The sequence below is a fragment of the Mycteria americana genome, chromosome 10 (assembly GCF_035582795.1).
Source record: "Mycteria americana isolate JAX WOST 10 ecotype Jacksonville Zoo and Gardens chromosome 10, USCA_MyAme_1.0, whole genome shotgun sequence".
Classification (NCBI taxonomy): Eukaryota; Metazoa; Chordata; class Aves; order Ciconiiformes; family Ciconiidae; genus Mycteria; species Mycteria americana.
The window spans coordinates 11,363,606-11,385,260 of NC_134374.1; the positions used below are offsets into that span (position 1 = coordinate 11,363,606).

The following is a 21,655-nucleotide window of genomic DNA, read 5'->3' on the forward strand; positions in this document are numbered from 1 at the left end:
GGCCAATGTGAGGTCAAACCCAGGTCTGAACTCCATGACTGTGTTTCAGAACTCTCAAAGACAGCAGATGAATTCCCAGCTCTGAGCTCCTAAGAAATACATACTCCCATCCTGTTACAGCCAGCAGCCCAGAAAAGACATGAATTGAACTCCTCCAGCATCTGACACAGTCACAGTGGATCAGATCATCAGATCGCAGGCTGTTGTGATCTGATGCCCAGGCCCCTCTGACTGTTCGGCATAGGTCCACTGACAGCACAGTGCCAAAGAGGGATTTGGCCCCAGGTGCATCAAAACTAGCAAGGACAGAGATAGCATCAAAACTTTGTCTGATCACTGTTTCTTGCACTCTTTCACAGATCAGTATATTTTTGATTGCGAGACTTGTACAGAACAGTGTGACCGTAGTGCTGTCCCTGCAGACTATCCCTGCTTCTTCCTTTTGGAAGGGACAACATGACTCTCATGAATGTGCCCCAAATTTCTCCTGCATCCACTCCTCACCAGCAGCTAGCTGTGATCCTTGGCAGCCTTGCATCAAGCTCACTATGCTAAGCTTCCAATTTCTTCTTCCGTTGAGAAAAAGCCACCATCAGGAACTGGCAGACTTTTTTGGGGAGGCTTAGCTGACTTTAAGCCACGGGCCAAAGCAGCACGTGCTCCCCACCAAGGCTTGAGTCTTGGTACTGTTGAGTACCCCAAATGTTAACATTTGCAGTAGCAAACAGGGAATCTCACATAGACCTAGCTGTTGAGAAGCAAAAACATGCAGGAGTCCAGGATCCCTGCCTGTGTTTCAGACAAGCCCTATTCCCATTGCTTATGTCCACAAATTTGTTTCCCCAAGGGTAGCACAGAAATGCTTATTTGGACCCCGAGCTGGTTTGGTAAAAGCAGCAGTGTTGGCATAAGAAACATTCACACTTAGCCAGGAGTTCAGCAACATGAAGACCTTTGTCAAGAAAGGAAGAAGAGAGAGAGAGAGAGAGAGAGAGCAGGAATGGGTTCATCTATGAGTTAAGGCTGGTTTAGGTGTAAGCCTGGGGGAATTAACTTTAACACTCCATTTCAGTTTCTTTTTCCCTTTCTCTTTTGCACGAACTTGCATCTCTCTCCTGTCAGACTTTGATGGCTTTATGTAACTGTTTAAAAATTGAAAAAGCTTCTTAACTTAGGTTTAGTGGAACACACTTTTTTGCCTCTCTCTCTCGAATGCACATTAAGAATAAAGATTTCCGGAGAAAACAAGACCTCTTCCATCCTCTGACATCAGCCACTGTAGTACACAAAGCCACGTCCTTGAGGACTGTATTTTTTGTACATTCTGTTCCAGTACAAGCCAACGCATCTGCGGGCTTTACAACTGGTAGCTGGAAAGAAAGACTCATCCCAGAGAAAATACACAGGTTAACCATCACAGCAGCACCCACAGTGCAATGCTTCAACGCTGGGGAGAATCCTAGAAAGCAGTAATGAGGAAAGAAACCCAAAACCCTTGGCAGTAAGGTATGGCAGTGAAAGCCCCAAGTGGCAGGCAGGGGTTCGCCTCACATTATGGCCTGAGAAACAGTCTGGGACCTGCTGCTATCATGAGAATATTTTTTTTTTTTTTTTTTTTAATACAAGCTGAAAAAGTTTCTTGTCTGCGTGACCAGATGAAAAAGCTTGAGAAGAAACTCCCTCAAGGCTCAGAAAACAGAGGCAAATAACCCCCATCCTTTTCTGTGCATTTGTATTTCTTAATTACATCAGTTTCTAAGCCAGAACCATATTTGTTGATGCTTCAGGTTGGCAATGCTGGTGGAAGAGGCTTTCAGGAAACCCAGTAAAAATATTCAACAGCAAGATTTGTAATTAAAGCCCTTCTCTTCTTTTGCTTTGCCTATTAGAAAGTGTCTGTCTGTGTTTGCATTGTGGGCTCTTTAGGGCAAACACTGCTTCTTACTGTTTGCACAAGCTCAGAATGACAGACTCAGTCCCGACCGGGGGCCACGAGCTATATTCAACAACAAACACACGGGCACCTCTCGCTCGAGCTGTTTTCCTCCCAGCTTGGAGCTAAACCACAGGGCTTGTGGCAGCAGGCTAGGCCTGCAAAAGGCACCAGCCGCAGACTTTGCCCAGCTCCAGTTTTGGGAGACAATAAGCAAAGTGCACCCAGTTCTGCTCCTGGTCATCACTGCACCACCCCGGGCAGCCTGGCTGCTATTTGGCACGGGTGTTCATCCTCTCCCAGGCGCTGGGCAACTCCACAGACCATCCTGCGGCAGCCTCTTTCTGCTCATTAACCCTGAGCATCCCTGGACACAGCGACCAGCCAGCAAATCCAGAGCTTGTGCTGCACACCAACACTACTTGCCTTCCCCCAGTGCAATGGCGCTGTGCTTCCCCCAAGTCGCAAAAAAATCCCAAGGGACACAACTGCATCAAGCACTGCAACCCCAGCAGCATAAAACCAAATTAAACGGTTTGATACCCAACGTCTCTTGCACCCAAAAAAAAGGGATGTGACAGTCTCACAATGCCGCTGCACAGAGACCAGCACTATGTTGCCCCTTCTAGGGATGGGATGCCAGAGCACAGCAAAGCTATGTGTTTTCCAGTATCCCACACCGAGTAAGGAAGGTGATATTAAAGAACAGGACAATTTACTGAGATTATCTCTGTTCATCTCACGGCTGCATGGAAGAGCTAACCCCCTCCTGTCCACACATGGGGTGGGCTGTTAAAGACTGGCGGTCATGAGCACTGTGGTTTTTTCCCCTCTACTGCTTTTGCCTGCCACATCCTCACACCACGTTTTGCTTGTCCCCAGCCTGCTGCTGTCCCCGGAGGAGGTACCCTTGACACCCACATAACCCCATGTGCTGCTGGTTAACAGGGTGTCGTTATCCACACATCCCAGGTCAGTTCTTGGTGCATGTGGACAGTTATGCCAGTGTGTCAGCATCCCACAGTGGGCAGGAACCTGCTTTGGGGGTGCAGCCCAGCCCACGGGCCATACGTGGTACAGGTTTGCTTTAGGGACTGTCTACGCACAGAACAGAAAGTCCGTCCAAAGTATAGACCCAAGGTTTGCACTGTAAGTGGGACCTCAGAGTCTAAAAGCTGGATGGAGGAGCCACCAGACTAAGGGTCCAGAAGACAGAGCAGTGTCTCAAAGAAAATCAGCACATTTTTAGAGCCCTGACCAAAAGACTGCAGCTTCACAAGGTTTTTGAATGTGGCCTGCTTATGCATCTGTGCTGTGCATCCAGTGTTTAGCATAAAAGGCATGTGGATCTAACCAGACAGCAGAAGCGGCATCAGCAGAAGAACGCCTAATGCACGTTTGCAGAACAGTGCCACGTGTTGCAGCCACATCAGGTAAAAAGCAAATAATGAAATAATAATTGGAAGAAGAGGCTGCAGAGGCGTTGCTGCCAGCACCCTTCCTCAGAGGCGTTGCTGCCGGCACAAGAGCCGTGGCTCTACGGCAGAAGTGGAGGGGCTGACAGCGTACAAAGGCAGTACGCATTCCCTGCACGGTCCAGGGCTCACCCTTGCAAGGACGCTGCTCCCCAGCACATCACAGGCAGCCGCAAAGTGGAGCGCAATGTCTGCCTTCCTGACTAGAGCTTAAAATTGCACAAAGCCTGCCCCCAAACCAGGCTGAACTGCTCTCAGCCATCCCCATTTCCTTACCCATTCTGTACAAAGCCACGAGGGATCACGCCCACCCTTGCAACTCCGGCAGAGGGGGCTGCACCATGCTCCGCGCCATGGAGATGACTGGACCTGCACCGGCCTATATGCGGCACATTATATAAGCTATGGGAGGCAACTCCTTCCGCACCATCACCAATTACCTGGTTAACCCCAAAATCACAGCAGATCCACGGCTGCCTAAAACAGCGCCGTTCAGCTCAGTTGCTCAGTGTCAAGCAAGAGTTATCCACCGCCAAACTTCTGACCTACTTCTGTGTTGTGTTTCTCCCCCTCCCTGCTCCTGCCCTCAGTCCCCAATTAAATCTGTGTGAGATTTCCTCAATTATCCTCTTCCTGCTAATAGATGTGGAAAGAGGATGCCATAACAATGTATTCCCCTGGCAATGGTTCAAAATAAATCTCAGAATTAATGTTGAAGAGTGCAGGATGTAGGAATATTTTAATTAAACATAAATGTATAGAATCGAGCAGTTACATTTAAGAAAGCTGATCTTTTGCTGTCACCACAATACTTAACCTCTCAGCCATGCAGTGAGAAATCCTAGTGCTCTTATTTAATTGACAGGCAAATAAATCAGCACTAATCTCCCCTTTCTGTGTAGCTGTGCCTGCTGATGTTCAGCTGAGGTCAGCTATTTCAGAATACAGCAATACTCAACCGGCACAACCTCAACAGCAACATGCATGGGAATCCTGTTTGGAAAACACTCAAGCTTGGAAAAGGCAAAGCATCCTAATGCTTGAAACAGACACATACACATAACAAAACTGGGGGGGACCTAAACAATAAAAACCTGTGTTTGGAAATTTTTGCAGGAGAAAAAGTTTATACATACCTTTGGAAAGAGGAGGAGCAGGAATAGAGAACTCCTATTTGAACACATTAAGTAAGACACTCCAATAGGCACTCACAATTCTGGATTAATATAGAGATAATTTGAACAAGATTTCTAATTGAGACAAAAAACATCTGTGAGGAATAGGTAATGAACAGTGCCTGGGAATCACTTTGCCTATTACAGAAGACGTCAAGCCTTTGTTCAACTTTATAGGCCCCTTTCGACTCATCCCAGAAAAGTACTGTGAGATAAGAAATTGCAAGTCTTCATAAAAAGGAGGCTTTAATCCAATGGAAACTACACCTGCACACCTACAAGCTGCATTTTCCATACCTGAGTTCCTACTTCATGTCCTCTATTTACCCAAAACTGTATCTTGGGCCAGAAACTCTACACGATATCCTAACAGCTAGATAACAAACTGCAATTAAACACATCCCTGCAAAGGGAGCTCAGTGTAGCAATATTACAGAAGAAAGAAAAAAGGTTTATTTTAAGCCTGGTGGAGAGTAACGCGCAGCATATTACAGGAAGCCAGACCATATCCCTGCTGCAAATACCCAGTAAACTTAACAGGCAGCATGTCCATAAGCACACAGCAAATAGCTAGTAGGGTGATCTCAAAATTATTTAGGGCACTGCAGTGCTGGATGAGGCTGAACTGAAAACAGATTAAGACTTAAGCCAAGGCAGCAAAGGAAACATCCCCACAATGAGATGTGAAACCATCTCCCACAGCAAGGAACCAACGGGCCATCTAAGAATCACACGAGACTGCAGAAACATACAGGCTTTCGCTGTGCTAGAGATGGACTGAGTAGAGGAAGAAAAGGAAAGAAAACATTTTTTAACTATTCTCCCATATTTCTTCATGCTCTGTGTGGGCCCTGGATGTTAAAAATTATTAACACCCCTGGGAACAGAGTGCCATCTCTCAAAACCCTAGTCCCCTTTTTGTATAAGAAAGGCAATAACTCCTATCCCACTGAAATTATAAGCAGCAATACTCAGCTCGTCTCTGGAAAACACACTTTCTCTAAATATCTCCTGAAAGGCTCTAAACAAAAAGCTGCAGCTTCCCCTCTTGCCTCCCTCCCATTGCTATTTGCTGTATGTACACCAAAGGCCTTTGTTTCCACCTTAATGCACATGTACTGAAGCTATTTTTGGCCAAGAATGACGTGGCTTTGTTTGCATAACTGGGTTCCCACCTCATGATCTGCCGCTCTAATAGTTTGCAAAATAATAGCTGGAAAATGTCCGATTCCTAAAGAAGTGCCTGTAAAGTTTGTTTTGCCTTTATCTTAAGGCAGGAAAAAAAAAAAAAAAAGGAGAAAAAAGTCTTTCTGCAGAAGCACTTACAAAATGCTTCAGCAAGATGTAAACCAAATTATTTAGTGATGACCAGCTGGGATGCAGGGATTTAGTTCTGCTCTGTTTTGGGTGAAAGCGTATCAAAACAGAAAACACAAAACAAAAAACTCACACAGGAACATAACCATTTTACACAGTGGAGTTTTAAATACTACAGCCAGATCCACTGCAGACCTGATTTGTAACAACTCACATCAACCCAAAATATCACCCATAGGAAATGCAAACTTATCACGGATGGTTAAAAACAAAAGCAGAGCTCAAAATAGCAGCATTTCAGATGAAGCGAGTATGTCAGTTGGACGATTCTCAACTGTCAAAACTGCGCTGTAATCACAGATCTCTCTTGAGGAATATTTGATATTTGTCCAGTCTTAAAAATAAAAGTGAGATATCTTAGAGGAGAAAGAGATGGCCCTAATAAAGAATGTACAGATATAAATCATGTGTGCAAAAAGATCCAATCACTGGTTCTTCTTGTCCAGTCCCCAACTACCAGCAAAAGACGGACAAAATCCATTTCTACGACAACTTTGTCACACTGCAAAGTCCTGTAGAGGTGGGACTGAACATTTTCCTAATTTGTACAGCTGACTGGCCAAGAGAATTGACTGTTTTTGTTTTAGCACATCCTTGTATTGAAAGTACCGGAGCTTCAAGTTCTTACTTCACTCCTAGCCAAAGCTTTGCCTCCCAGGATGGTGTTGCCTGAGCAAGAACTTCACATTTGGGCAGGATTATTGCTCAGTTTATACTTGAGACATCTCCCTTCACTACCTTCCTCCCTCATCCATCACCCTTATCCACCCCTGCACCCAACATGAAAAGGCCTTGAGGCATTTCACTTGATATACTCGTTGGCTGCAGTGAATTCACACGGATAAATGAATACCACAAGACCATAAGCAGCTCAATCCCTTACAAACCCTGGCCGCAGGAAAGAGAAGGGACAGAGACTGTTGTGGGGAACAGCTCTCCCTCCTCAACTCTAGGAAGAAATTTCTCACCTGCACAAATCACTGAGTTGCCAGAGATAAGAGGAGAGTCTAGAAACATCTTTCTTACCCCGTGCTGAAACACCACATCCTGGGAGCTTCGCTCACGGCGTTGGCTGGCCAATTGTGCTGTGTTATATTTCAGCAGGGGAATTACACAGCAAGCACCACACAGTGCAGTTACAGGGAAAACACCTGACAGTACACTGTTCAGCAGGCTTGATGGAGACAAAACAACCCATTTGCAAAAGACTGCATTAGCTTCTTAACCATTTCATGGAGTCACTCTGGAGCTGAAAGCCTCACAGTGCAGAGCCCAGGTCTGTCGTACTGCAAAGACAGTGGAAATCTCCCAGAGGTGCTCAAGCCAGCAGTGGCCCACACGGCTGAACATCTCAGAGTCAACACAAAACAAAGGCAATCCCACAAGACAGCTTCTGTCAGCATCGCCCTATGCAACTCCAGGAACGCAGTCATCATTGCCAAGACACCTGAGCACATCACTGCTATGGTGAAGTCTTGTAAAGCTTTAATTTACATTTTTCTCTTTGTTTTCCCGCTTTCTAGAGGATATCACCTGACTGCAGCCCATTTAAGTGCCCAAAAGACAACTGCAACAAGGCAGCCCTGTCACTGCTTGGCTACATGCTGCTCGCTATTCAGCTCAGTTCCTTCCCCAGCATTATGCTGACACTGATTTGACTTATCCACTCCCCCATCTAAATATCTCAGAGACACCAAGTACCCCTACAGCATAGCCAGTCCCCTTTAAAAGACAGTCACAAATCATCGCCTGGCTGCAGTGGGACCTGCTTGTTTCTCCAGGCAAGTCTGAACTCACCTAAAAATCTGGAAGCATGTCAACAGAGAGCTGAGGAGCACCCGTCACAAAGGGCAGTGGTGGAGTTATTTCTGCTTTAAGATATGTAAGTTTTTGTATGAGGAGGAGTGTAAAGGGGAATCGTTCAGTACTGACTCATCTCTCTTGGAGGAATCTGCTTCTTGGGCATCCCACTGCAGCTGTGCTTGACATCAGGCCTTTCCTGGCTTGCAGCAATTATTTTGCTTTCCTTTCTCTCACTTACCAAATCATATACAGCATCACTGGGGAGAAACCCTACATTTGACATCACCACACAAAGCTGCAGCAGACAAGCAGAATTACAAAAGACACTACTTTGTTAGCATGTAGATTTGCAGGAAAATACGGCTTGACCTGGGAAGCGACCAGTGCCCAAGCAGCTCTCCACATTCACCATAAGTTAAATCCACTGCTGAGGGCAAGAGCGGTTCAAGGCCAGTGGCCAAAGACCCCTCCGAAGGTGGTCCCCAACAGCCACAGCTTTGTGCTGCATCCCTGACAAAGGGGTGGTTCCTCTGATCCTGGCTCGTGGTGGTTCAGGCTCTGCAGCCTCCCCCACTCTTCAAAGGATGCTGCAATGCATCCCGCTGATGCAGCCTGTCTTGGTATTGTGATGGCAAACGGCATTTAATACTAGTAAGAGCAGTACTGCAACCAGCTATTATTCCGTCTTTTTTCCAGCCGCACACGAGTGCAACCGCTGACCCTATCACACCAGCCAGAGCTAACATGAAATGTGTATTCTTGTTCAGATAAGACTGATCTCTCTCCAAGGTTTTTGGACAACAGGATAATATATTTCCCTAGATATTAGAGACTGAAAGAGATTTATTAAGGGAATTATTCTCTATATTCTGTGTAGTCCATTAAGAGATGAAGTTTTCCCTGATTCATCGAGGAGCTCATTGCAGGCCATGTGAGTTCACTAATATAATATCCAAGCTCCCTTTGCACCTTCTCATCCTCTTAATTTTATACTCCTCATTCTCCAAGTACAAGCACACTGTTGGGTTAATGTCCCAAGTTTAATTCAGGTATGAAAACCATTGTAATTCTGTAGGACAAAACCAGGGACAAAATTAGACCCTTTATTCCTACCTGTGGTACTAGGTAGCAGCAGCTTGTTACCCAAACCCTACTTCAGCTTCTTAATTTCAAAATGCTGAGCAAAATCCAGCCAAAGCAACTGCACCTTCCCTGTAAGCCCGAGATTTTCACATGCCAGTCAAAGCATCACAGCAGTGTGGCTAGGTGCACTGTATTTGATTTTTTGAACAAATCCTCTCCACGTTACATGAGTATCATCAGATTAGAAGAGATGGGGGAAAGGAGCAGAGGCGATGGTCCCAGATCGTCCTTCCAGGGCACCAACGGAAACAAATCAACAGCTTTGGACATAGCATGGTATTGCATACAGCTCACAATGCCACAGGAGTAGAAGGACAGCCCTCCTACCTCCACACTGCAGCTCTCCATCACAGGAGCCAAAGGGGAATTGCCCTTGGCCATGACAGTCCGATGATGCAGTGAAGCACTTCAGACCTCATCTCTGAGAGTACAGGGAACCGCACACATCGTAACTGCTTCCCCTTCATCCCTTGATGAGTTTCTGGATGTATTCACCTAGCCAGTGACCAATGGCTTCAGCAGCACTTTTGTATGCAAGCTGCATCTCAGAATCACATCTCAGCAACTACAGAAGAGATTCTGAAGGTGTGACCTGTGCTTTCGCCTTTCCCTCCCAAATTTAGCTCCTTTTCAGCTAAATACTGGTGACACTGCAGTGGCCTTGAATCACAAATGCAGCCAGGAGCTTAGGAAGCACTACAAAAGCATTTGTTCCAATATTTACCCAGAGATTTTTCATGCTACACCTACCACGGACTTTAGTTTATTGAGAACATAGTGCACTGGGGAAGGGCAAACCACACAGAGTATATACTGCTGCCAAGCAAAATGTCATTAAGGTTTTAGCAATGCAACACAAATTGAGTTTACATTAAAGCTTCTTTTGTATAAACCATATCCCAGAGTGAAACACAGTGACAGAGCTGAGTAATGAGTTGAAGCAGAGCAATCAAGGTAGAACTACTGAGCAACAGGGAAAAGGATCCATTCCAAGCTGATACTTAAGATGAGGATAGAGAGCTTAATTTGAACTATAGGAGAGGTGATTATGTATAGTCACCATTATACATGCATTTAATACTATGTAGGATGCAGTACCTACCACCTGCAGTTGCACAGGAAACACTCCAAGGTCCAATTGCACTATAAAGACCATCACGAAGTGGAAGCTGAGATTCTTCTTAATATAGGCTTACATGTAACCTCTAAACAGCTGAGAACCTCTTCTAAGTCTGGAACTTCAAATCTCTCTCTTGTGCTACCCAGAACAGAAAACCACAACTCAAAAGTTCACCATTTCGTCATTTCAAGCTTCTCCTTCCTGTAAGGATTCACGCTCACTGAAGCCCTGTCTGTCCCCAGGTCTGTCCCCATGGGAGAAACACCCATGCTATGGCACTGCTGCTGTAACACCAAAGTGATCAAGGCTTACGTCCCCCTAGCGCTGCTCTGTACAGAAACACGGCACTCTTAAATGTTATTTCTAAGCAAGACAAAATAACCAGAGCATGGTAAGTTTGTTAAGTACTGCTCACTTCTGGTACTAGGAATCCTAAAGTGTATTTTGCACTAACATTCATCACAGTCACTGGGGAGCAAGTTCAGAGCACAATCCATTCATGCGAAATGGATGCAAATGGGTTCAGGGATGACCTAGAGTTCACCAGAGACTATACACATTCATTCAACGTTCTCCGTGCTCTGACCAGTTCATAAACTAAATCGGATTAGACACATCAGACCTCAGGTGCTTAAAAGGCTGCCCGCTGCTGCAAACCCCACTAATTCAGAGATCCTTGCTGAGCACTCTTCACACAGATGGATAGGGACCATATAACAGCATTAGAGAGTTATGAGGCTCTGAGACAGGGGCATCAGGATCTGCCAGCCTGGACTGAATTGCTGTTTCCTCCTTGAATGAGCAAGCCTATTTTTATTTATTTATTTTTTAACAATACTGCACAGATGGAGTTTTTCAGAACTTGCAAAAAACATTTATAAATGCCTAAGAGTGGCTTCACGGAGGAAAGCAATGGAAAAAACTGTATAAAGATTTCAGAGCACTGCTAAGTAGAGCAGCATAATAGGTTTATCAAGATATAAAACAAACCCCCAAAAAATATACAGATCAGACATACACTGCCAGCAGAAGTACTGAATGTTTAAAACGAGGGAAGAGAGATTAAAAGAGGATGCATTTTCCTGGCAGCCCTCCATACGCGCATATAAACCTCTCGTAACCAGCGCACTGATATTTAAACTAATTAGCACCAGGAAAGCCACAGGACTATGCTCTTCTATCAGCCTATTCACATGGACAGAAGGACTAAAAAATGACTACGATTACATACAGCTCACGTATCAGAATGCAGCAGTCCACGATCCCTGCCACACCCCCTTCCTCCCCTAAGTACAAGGCAAGAGAAACATAGTGCAGGACACATTTCAAAAAGAAAAAAATAACCCCACTAAACAAAATGCTCACTCAGCATTATCCTAGAAGATAAAAATAGAAAGCAGGAGAGCTAGTACTGAATATCAAGCAGCATTCCCTATTCATTGCAACACAGTGTGGGCAAGAGAGAACCCAAATCAACTTTCTCTTCACTCTGTTCTCTTGGAGGCTGCACGTTGTTTGAATTTCCCATTCCTCATAAACACGCCAGTAGGGAATTGGCTTTGGGGAGCTGTGGACTCACACATCCACCATCATTGCAATGGCAACCCCCCACCAGCCTCTCAAAATAGCTCATGACTTAGAGAGGAGAAAGGACAGGCTGGGTTGGTGGGGTTTTTGTGAATATTCAACACCTTTGCACAGCAGGCCTGCCTATTATTAGTGTAGGGGATGTCAAAGAAGCTGGCTCTCGTGCAAAGTTTCTACTCCAACTAATTAGAGTGTGGCTTCCTCCAGCATATAAATTTGGGCTTTAGTCCCTTGTACAAAAGCACACAGGACAGGAAGGGTGAAAAGGAGCAGAGAACAGGAATGTTTGCAGTCATCTTTGCTAAGTTAAAGGCTAAAAATTAAACCTCTAGTCACAGGTAAGGTAGAGAGAACCAACACACGCATGCCTCCACACACTGAGAGGATGGTTCCAATTTCAGGATGGGCTGAATCTCCTTCTGGAGTACGTCCCCAGAGCATTTGTCTATGGAAAGAGCTGAGACAACTTAGACTGGACAGCTAACTAGAAGCAACGAGCCCCTTCACAAATAGCAGCAGAGGCCAGTGATTTGGGTCAGAATGAAGCCAGTCCAGGATGGGACTGTCATCCTCTGCTTCTGCCATCCAGACCATAAAACATCTCCCAGAATTGCTCAGGGGATGGAGAAAGTAACTCATTTCTCCCCTTCTCCATTGTCCCCAAGGATCAGCCATGTCCCAGCTGGCAGGACCTCCCTGAGGGTAAATCACAGAGGCACGATAGATGCCAAGGGCCCTGTCAGAGCTAGGGCAGCCTTTCCAGTTATTCTTTGGCATTTCAGCTGTCTGCTGCAGCAAAGCCTGCGCTTTTGGGCTCCTTGGGGTCCCATGCCATTTGGTCTTGATTGTGCCAAACTGCTCCCATAAAAGCAAAGGCTCTAAGTGACCTAAGTGCTAAAACAAAATGCTTTGCACATAAACTGTTTCAATTCAGAGTCTTCTCCAGGCTGAGAAGTGTACTTCTGGGGAAAAAAAAAATACTGAAAGCTTTTAAAAGTTGACTCAGTTTGACCCTATTTACTTTTTTGCTACTTCTTGAAATTAGGAGAGAAAGAAAAAATTATTGCATGGCTCTACACGTACCACCTTCTGGTGCTTCAGTTTTGTTATCCCCATCTACAAAGAGGGAACAATAAACCTTACCTACTCCATACAAAATTACTAAAGCTTGTGCCCAGACTTGCAGACACTCACTTGTTAGGACAGCTTGGGCATGACTGATAGGAGAAGAGAGCCATGAGCAGTAAGAAAAAACACAGGTTTGTGCATGGACATGTGCACTCCTAGGATGAAGATGAGATGCAGCACAGGACTAGACACTTGCCGTTCTCTCCTTTCCTGCTACCACCACTTACTTCTGCAACTCCATTTTGCCATCCCTGCTGTCTGGACAGGTGGATTAAGATGCAGCCAGCGGCAAAATGATGGACACTGTTACCAGATGTGACAAACAACAGCGACAAACAGTGGTTCTGCCAAGGGGGATTCCTCCTTGGGCTTGGGATCAGCCTCTCGGCCCAGACTTCTGGGGTAGCAGGTAGTTAAGAGATGCCATTTCTAAATCACACATACAACGCCACCCAAAAAAAAAAAAAAAAAGAGGAAGGGGAGGGGAATGCTTTTTGCCAAAATCTGCACATTGCACAGAGCAAAGAATAAGCAGTCTCTGAGGGTTCAGAAGGCAGCTGCTCATCAACAGCTCTGCATTTTTGCATGACATGTAGTGATACCAGTGCTCTTTTTGCACAACCACCCAGATCTCCCCAAGGGCCCAGATGGCACCAATGCTGCTAAGACAAGCCCGATGCTTTGTCAGTCTCCTCTTGTTCTCTCTCCACCTCACACATTCCCATTCAAGATGGAAATCAGGCACAGTTTCTGCAGAAGCCTGGCCTCTGGTTTGGAAGTATAACTCGCTCCTTTCTGTGCTAGCTCTGCCACTTGACTGGTCATCAGCTGTCAATGAATACACCTGACAAGAGATACCCAAGCCCACAAATCTTATCTCAAATTTATAAATCTTGCCAAAGAAGAAATTTCTTTCTGGCAAAGAGGTGATTTACAGACCCATAGATCTTCACTCAGCTTGGGGCAGAGACGACAGATGAATTTTCCAGCACTGCTACTGTGAGCCACATTTATATATCCTACTCTTGCAGCACTTAGCACAGTACCTCTGATTTATAAACCCCAGCACAGGTTTCACACCTCCCTGTTCGCCGTAATTCAGGCTGAGCAACAAGCTGCCTAATGGCAGCACTGAACAAGTCTCCGAGGGTGTCTTGATCAGCACCCAAAACCAATTCTCTGTCCCAATGACACACAGGTCTTTGGCATGCCTGTGTCTGAGGCAAACATCACGCACAGGTCTCTCTGCTCATGAGAAGCTCGTTTCCCTTTCCAGTTCCACATCCTTGCTAGATACCACCCCTGGAGAAGCAAAGTTTCTTAACTAACCTTTCCCAAACTTCAGCAGTATTTTTGGTTTGCTGAAGTTTCTATTTTCCGCTGCCTTTGTAAGGGTGCTCTAACGTCAGGCTCTATTTGCAATCAGAAACAGGTCTGCTTTTATTGAGATGGCTCAGGACACAGACCATCTTGTTTCTCATGCATGCAGTAGCAACACTGTGTCAAAACAGAATACAGCACCTTGGTTTCCAAGCAGGGCCTGAAGGACAGCTATGAAGGCTGCAAAACATATGGCTTAAGAGATTAAGAAAGTGTTTGATTAAGTAAGGTAGACCAAACATATCCATGCACCAGTCAGCACCAGATCCTGAACGTGGAAATGGTTTATATGAATAACACACCTGATGATATTCCAAGGTAGGGTTTGCATACTGTACAACAGGATACTTCATTGCTGTAACAGCAACTCTGCAGTTGCCTGCCTTTATTCTGGCCTTGAGGACAAACAGCTGTATTGCATTTGAATCATTTTATCTTCCAGGAGCTTAGATGTTCAAGCATGCCTATAACCAAAACAGCCTTCCTGAGTTGAAAGAAGCAGTTTATGTCTGGGAAGCAAGGTAGGACCCAAAGGGAAGGGAGAGAAAAGGAAGGGTTGAACTCCTTGTCTATCTATTCTCTGGCTTGTATGTCAGCCCACAAAAAATCAGGAAAGAAAACAGAAGTGATGCAAGCTGGCATTCCAGAAGTCACAAGTGACTGAAATACCAGTGGTCCATCCCTGCACGTGTTCCCTGGAAGCCAACACCCAATGCAAGCAGGCTGGAGAAGTCAGTCTCACTTACCGCCAACTTACTGCTGCTATGATGGAAAAACAGACACAGAGGCCAGGTCCTCCCTGGAAATCACATTTCAGGAAGGCAGTTCATCAGATATCAGAGGGAAAATGAATACAATAAAGGACTGGTAAGGAAGGACAGTAACGGGAAGGGAAAGAGCCACACAGACACAACCAGAGAAGGTCAGCTCCCCCCCTTGATTCCAGCAGGGAAATTCCTGGCTCCCACATCACCCTTTGTCTGCCCGCCCTAGAGGAACAACAAGGGCTAAACCTCTTCTGCCCTATTGACTAGAAAACTCTCCTTACACCACGTTAGTTGCCAGCTAGCAAATCTATTGGGTTTTGGACAATCCAGAGTCTTATATGTTGGGTACCAGCAAAACCAGACTCACAAATAATACAAATCCGAAACAAGACCATGGAATAACCAAGGTCTCCAGACTTCAAACGCACGACACAGCATAGATGGAAAAACAACCCCACACATAAGCAAGGAAATGTATCAGACAAATGGTACAATTTTTGCTGTCTTTTCTGAATTTTTCCCAGAGAAAGACATGGACATCCCCAGGCCCACAACAGCTTTTACTTCCCCCGCTAGAAGCATCATTCCCAAAAAAAGAACAAAGTGGATTGTGCCTATATTTGCAAAACACTTTGGGAAAGAATCAGTGACATGAATTTGTCACCAAGACAGCACTGGTAGCAGTACCAAACCCAAAGGACACACAGTTAAAAAGAGAAGGAAAAAAAAATATAAAGTCATGAAAACCACAGAGCAAATCTATAGGCGATCTGAAACATCACAGTTCCCTCCACCTGCAAGGAACACTCAGCCAAAGAAATGGGAGGCCCAATGCCTCCGTTAGACCATAAAGCCTCCAATATACATTGAAGGGAAACTAATCCAGAGGGGAAAGGATAACGCACCTATTCTTTTATTGCTACGAAATAACTCTAATAACAAAAAAATCCCCATCTGTAGCTGAAGGAACCACAGATTCAGGAAGCTGTTAGTAAAGCATGTTGTTAGTTTCCGAGGCTAAACATGCAGCAGGCAAATACTACCCCTGAAGCAGGCAGAGGCATATTTCAAACAACACCTTACCCTACTGATTTGCAGCTTCTCAGCTCCAGGCTTGAAGAGGTTCCATCGACGTCCACCGTTCCTGCAGTTCCCGCGCACCTTCAGAGTCTTTGAAGCCTGTTCGTTCTCAGCTGCCAGGATAAAATCCACAGGAAAAAAAAGGAATGACAAAAGATAAATGCTGTGCTTTAGCTCAGGCTGGGGGCGGAGGCTGTTCTTTTAAATGAAAGAAACAAAATTGTTTGCAAGAGACTCATTCAACCTCTTCTTTAGAAAAAGAGAGCAGAGAGTATATTTAGGTGCTTTATTCAGTGCTCTTGGGATACAAGAAAAATAGCGCAGCTTGGATACTACAAAAACGCAGGCACAAACTAAGAGCCAAGAGCCAAATTCAGAGGTGGTATAAGCAGGTGGGGTCAGACAAGCTGGGTGTAAAGCCAGAATGCTCTCCTAGGAGCACCAGGCAGCACAAGAGCCTCATCTGCATGCACCAGTATTAAAAGTGCAATAGCTCCTTGGGTCATAACTGCTAACAGCACTGCTGTGGTTTGGACCTGCAGAAATCCCAGCTTTACAGTTGTTGTGGTCCATATGATACAATGCCTGGAAAAAGAAACAGCTACTTGCATTTATGCAGGAAACAAAAATGGAAAAGTCCATAAAAGCTGTTTTTCAAAGAAACTGGGCTACTTCTCACCCCAAGCATTTCAGGCCAATCCCTCGCAGATACAATTCTGATCTAGCTTTACGCAAGCTATACCATTTACACCAAATCTCAGCCTGGCCTTATACAGATGGTACATACCCCAGCACAAAACAGCTTGTAAAGAAGAGGCAAATGGTGGAGGAGGGTTGGCAACTCACCTTTCAAAATGAAGCTCTGCTTTTCTAATCAACCCAAATTTTCAGCTCCCCATCCTATCTCTCTCTTTTTGGGGTGAAACTGCCATTCCTTGTGAGACCGGGGTTTTTCCCTCCCACGTTTGGCAAGGTTAGATCTTAATCCCTTCTTCCGTCAGACTCTTCACATCCCCTAGCCTGGAGTGACAACCACTGGGAGGAAGGAAACAGAGCTGAGCACCGCTCGTGCCCTCACGGCAGCTGTCAGCACAGGCTCCTGTCAGGTGCATGTGGTCCAGGCAGCACACATATATGTGCCTGTGCATGCATACACACACCCACAGGTGTTCCCACCCCCTGCAGGCTTGTCATCCCGTTCATGGAGAAAGGCATCTACAGAAAACAGCCAAATTCTGGAATTCTTCCCTGAAAGATGCACAATGCTAATTTTCTTTTTCCTGAGGCACCTCTAACCCAGGCAGAGGTTTCAGACTGTGCCAGTCCCGAGGGGTTTGAAAGCAGATAACAAAGGGTAAATGGTCCCAGGCTTTGGGAGAGTGGAGATCCACACCCCCACTCCCGGGGTTCAGGTCACCTTTACCTTACAGGGGCGAAACACACACACCCCACATGCTCCCTGTCCCCAAATCGAATAGGTGGGGACTCTGCTCTGCCCAGGACAGTGGCACAGAGTGCAGCAGAGCTGGGACCCCGCTGCAGCCCTGGCATGGCTGGGTGGGCAGCAATCCTGATTTTCTTCCAGCGTTGCTGGGAGAGAGATTGCACTGAGACCTATTTCCTAAAAGCGATGCTGACGCAGGCAGCCTGCTGTTATTTTTAGCAACACGCGTTTCACTTTCTAGACTCGCAGAAAATCAAGCTGCAGTGCGAGTGCTGATTATAGCAAGAGGCTGCTACCAGGCTCCAGAGGCAATGTGCCGACATAGTAGCACTCAGGAGCAATGTGCAAACACAGTAATGCTCACATTTTGAGAGATGCGTGTGTTACTCCCCATGTGCTAGAAACGTGTGCACCCTGACAGAAGAGCCATCAATTAAAGAGGCAGCCACTTCGCCTTTTCCTTCCTAGTTCTTCTTAACCCTCATGTGCTGCCACCATCCATTAACTGCTTGGATCCCTCATGTGCTCCCGAGCAATGCCAGCACGGTCTGGCAACACTCCCATACCTGCCCATTGCTAAATTACAAGATTCTTGGTGTTAGCAGTATCCCTTCAGGAAATAATTTCCTTACTCTAATTATCAATCTTTTTAATTAGCGTTCAAAAAATGATGTCATCTGTTCAACCATCAGCCTATTTACCTGCCAACACAAGACCCTTCCAGCAAATACATTCTGTAGTGCTTTCTCTAGCATCGTTTTGAGCAGGACAAATGCAGAGGATAGCTCATCATAGTCTTTGGCTCATGAGATCTCTTCTTGACCAGGAAGAGTACCCAAGCACAGGAGAAAAAAACCTCACTTCTTACTGCATTCCCAAACAGACATCAGACTTGAGTTGAGATCTCAGTATCCATCACCACTTGCCACCTCCAAATGGCAAGTACTCACAACAGAGGCTGGTAAGAGGACAGAAAGCCAAGAGGAAACTACCAAAGGAAAACTCGCACAGAAGTTGCTGAACAGCTTTTACACCTTGTGTGCCTATCTGTTCATCTTCTCATAACCAAATTATAGGAACTTTATAGGGACTGTGGTCAGAGGCATTAAAGAGAGAAAATAGCCTTATTTCACACTGTACACAAAAAGATCTTATTAGCTACCAAGAAACTCTGTAGCATGTGGCTATCAGAGCTCCCGCACCTGGCTCCAGGGTTGTAACAAGCATGGACGCAAGCCACACTTCTGACTTTTCAACCCATAGTGCCCTTGGCTTGCTCTGCAGGATGGGTGAGACCGAACAACAAACCTGGGAGAAAAACACCACAAACCTACTCACCGCGTCTTCTGAGCAAGTGCTGCATGCGCCCTCCCACCTGGTCCAGCCCCATCGGGGTGCTCTGGGAGAGGGGTTCGGAGCGACATCTCTCCACAAGGACTTTGAAGGGTGGTGCTTGCGGGGATGGTTGAGAAGGATGAGACATCTGCTGGCAAGAAAAGGGTCAGAGAAGAATTTTACCAATGTGTGTCAAACCTCAGACAAAGCAATCACAGAACACGTAACAATACATACAATTTTCAAGACAGTGCAACACACCTTAGACTTTCTCACTGCAATCTGCACCCGCTTCATTTTTTTTGACTGAAAGATTTAAGACTTGCTGGCTCTGGTGTTGGAGTGCCCTAACTCCCATTGCAGGGGGCTCATACCTTGAACACAGCTCACAGTGTTTAAGTCCAACAACTTCCAATGGCACTTAGCCTCCGAGGCACTTCCGAGAGGAACACGTGATGAAGATGTCTGCTTTCTGTGCAGCATTTTGTCTACTCTGACATTACCAAGTCCCAGCAGGAGCACACACAGGGAGAGAATTAGCTGGTGTCGAGGACCCAGTACTAGCTAAAACGTTTCAGGTTGGCTTCATGACATACAGTGAGGGCTGGCTGCTTTCTAAGGGACAGCAAACCAGCAGCCAAAGAGATAACCTGGTCAGCAGGATGGGGCCTCACCTGCCAGCCCCATGCCACAGTGCACAAGTGAGGGATCAGGCCAGGTCTGGAGATGGTGGCCAGGGTCAGCTACACTTCAGATGATTAGGCACACTCATGGTGATGAAGCAGGTCCAAGGTAAAGCAGGTGAGTCAGTTTACAGATCAGAGTCAGGCCCAGTGAGGGTAATCAGGGTCCAACAAAGCCCTGTAATCCTTGACCAGGTCCATGGTGGTGAGGCAACTCCAAGGTCAAGCCAGGCCCCAGGCTGGTGTCTAGCCCAGCAGGGCCCATGGCCAGGCAAAGGCAAAGCTGTGGCTGAGCTGGAGACCAGCACTCCTCCCATGTTGCTCAAGGAAGGACTGAGCACCCAGGGCAGAGCTTAAATGGGCTGCCAGACCCGTGGGTATGGTGTGGAGGCCCCAGGTGAGATTGCTTAGGGTCATTAAGAGCAATTAGTGCATTCAAAGCACCGTGAGGGTGGACAACTGGGAGGTCTGCTTCAGCAGGCACTCCTGAACTGAACTAGGAGATGCATCCTTTGGTGGCCTACAGGAAACAGGAGACTGTTAATTTCTGGATTTTTTGCCAGGTTACAGCTACCAGTCACCACTGGTCTCCATGTACAGTCATTCTCAAGAGACTTGTGAGTAAGAAGTGGAAAATGGAACAAGAAGATTTTTCAGAAAGATCTCCAGCACTTGAAAGACATAGTCATGGATTTTAGCAACGAATTTGCAATGGTGAGGTTTAGGAGAACAGTCTATTTATGTGTGTGTGCTCATCCAGCAGCGTAGTAATAGGATCTGCCCATACTATTATAAAAACAAAAGTTACAAGTTCTTAGAATAAAGCTGGGATACACATCAAGAACAATCCCTGCAAAACTCAAGAGTCTTCCTGATAATAAGACCCATGTAAGAGTTCATTAAATTAGTAACAGGATGTCATTTTCCTCATTCCCAAAAATCTTAACAAAACACTCCCTTCCAGGTATTTCCAGAGGTCATATAAGGTCTTTTCCAATTCCATAAACAGAGGTCTACAAAGAGGACAGGAGGTGAATAAACATAGCAGCATTGCTATTATTGCTGTGCTGCTGGAGTCACCGGGAGGGGACAGAGAGCCTTCTGGGGAGAGAAAGGACTCTTCATGTGTAGATGGATTTAAATCACTTTGGTGGAATACGTAACAGCAAAAGAACGTACCAGACCCACTGACTGTCCTCCCTCAAAAGCCGAGTCTTACATCACTTAGCTGCTAACAAAGGTCTAATACAAATGCACTGACCCTCCTGCAACTCAGTATGTGTAAAATCAAGTCTCTTTATAAGCACAGCTGCTTTTCTTTCAAGATACTTCCTACCCACCCTACATCTTCTCCTGGTGGCTTCTGGGAGATGTACCTAGCTGCTTGCAGATGGCCTGGCCTTGCTCTGCACCCAATCCACCAAGGACCATCAGCTTCGGACCATGCTTCAGTCCTTTCTGTTACCCTTATGAATTTTTCTAGGTCTTTTTCCAAAATACTGGGTTTTAGCTTATTGTAGGACATGAAACATGGGTAATATTCCACACTGAGCAAAACAGGTCCAAAGTCCTGCTACTGTTGCTAAAAGGTTAGCTCCTAATCACATTGCCCAGCATTTCTAATGCTTGCTCTTTACAGCATCACCATTTGGACCAGAACAGGGTCCCGAAGCACCCATGCACGCACACACACAGAGCTGGGCACAATGCTCCGAACGGGGTTGGTCTGCACCCTCCCGCTGAACATCTGTGACAGGGGGCCACCGACAACACACCCCTCTACACCATTTTCTCTCTAATGTATGTAGCACCTACCACCACAATTGGGGGTTTTTTGTTATTATAACATGCCTCATCTCCAGGGACAACACCACTTACAGCCCTTGCCAGGCTTCAGATGGTCCAAATGCAAGGATGGGGCAAACCACAGCACTTAAAAGTAAACTGGGACCTCTCTCATTCTCTGAAAATGCCCAGGTATGTTTTTAGCAAAACTAGAACAATTATTTTCCTGAAAGGTTCACAGAGGAAAGCAAAAATTATCATGGTAGTTTCTCTGGAAGCTGACTGGTAACAACTGCTAACAAGACAGGTCCTCTACATGAATAGCTACAAAATACTACTTGAAACAGTAAGATACTTGCAATTGATTGAAGCACCCATAAAGTGGTCAAATATCCCAGCTATACCTTAACATCTGGTAACATTAATCCAAAGAATTGAGT

The 21,655-nt window shown here is 45.8% G+C and overlaps 1 protein-coding gene across 2 annotated transcripts in view; it reads right to left on the reverse strand.

Annotated features, from left to right (window-relative positions):
- ARHGEF9 (Cdc42 guanine nucleotide exchange factor 9) overlaps positions 1–21,655 on the reverse strand; it is a 191,809-nt gene that overhangs the window by 161,988 nt on the left and 8,166 nt on the right. The window contains exons 2-3 of one of the 2 annotated variants that reach the window (XM_075513089.1): positions 18,751–18,898; positions 15,972–16,081 (exon numbers count right to left, since the gene is read on the reverse strand). In XM_075513089.1, coding sequence (XP_075369204.1) covers positions 15,972–16,081; positions 18,751–18,898 — 258 coding nt within the window. The remainder of the gene's footprint in view (positions 1–15,971; positions 16,082–18,750; positions 18,899–21,655) is intronic. The other variant, XM_075513088.1, reaches the window with a different exon arrangement.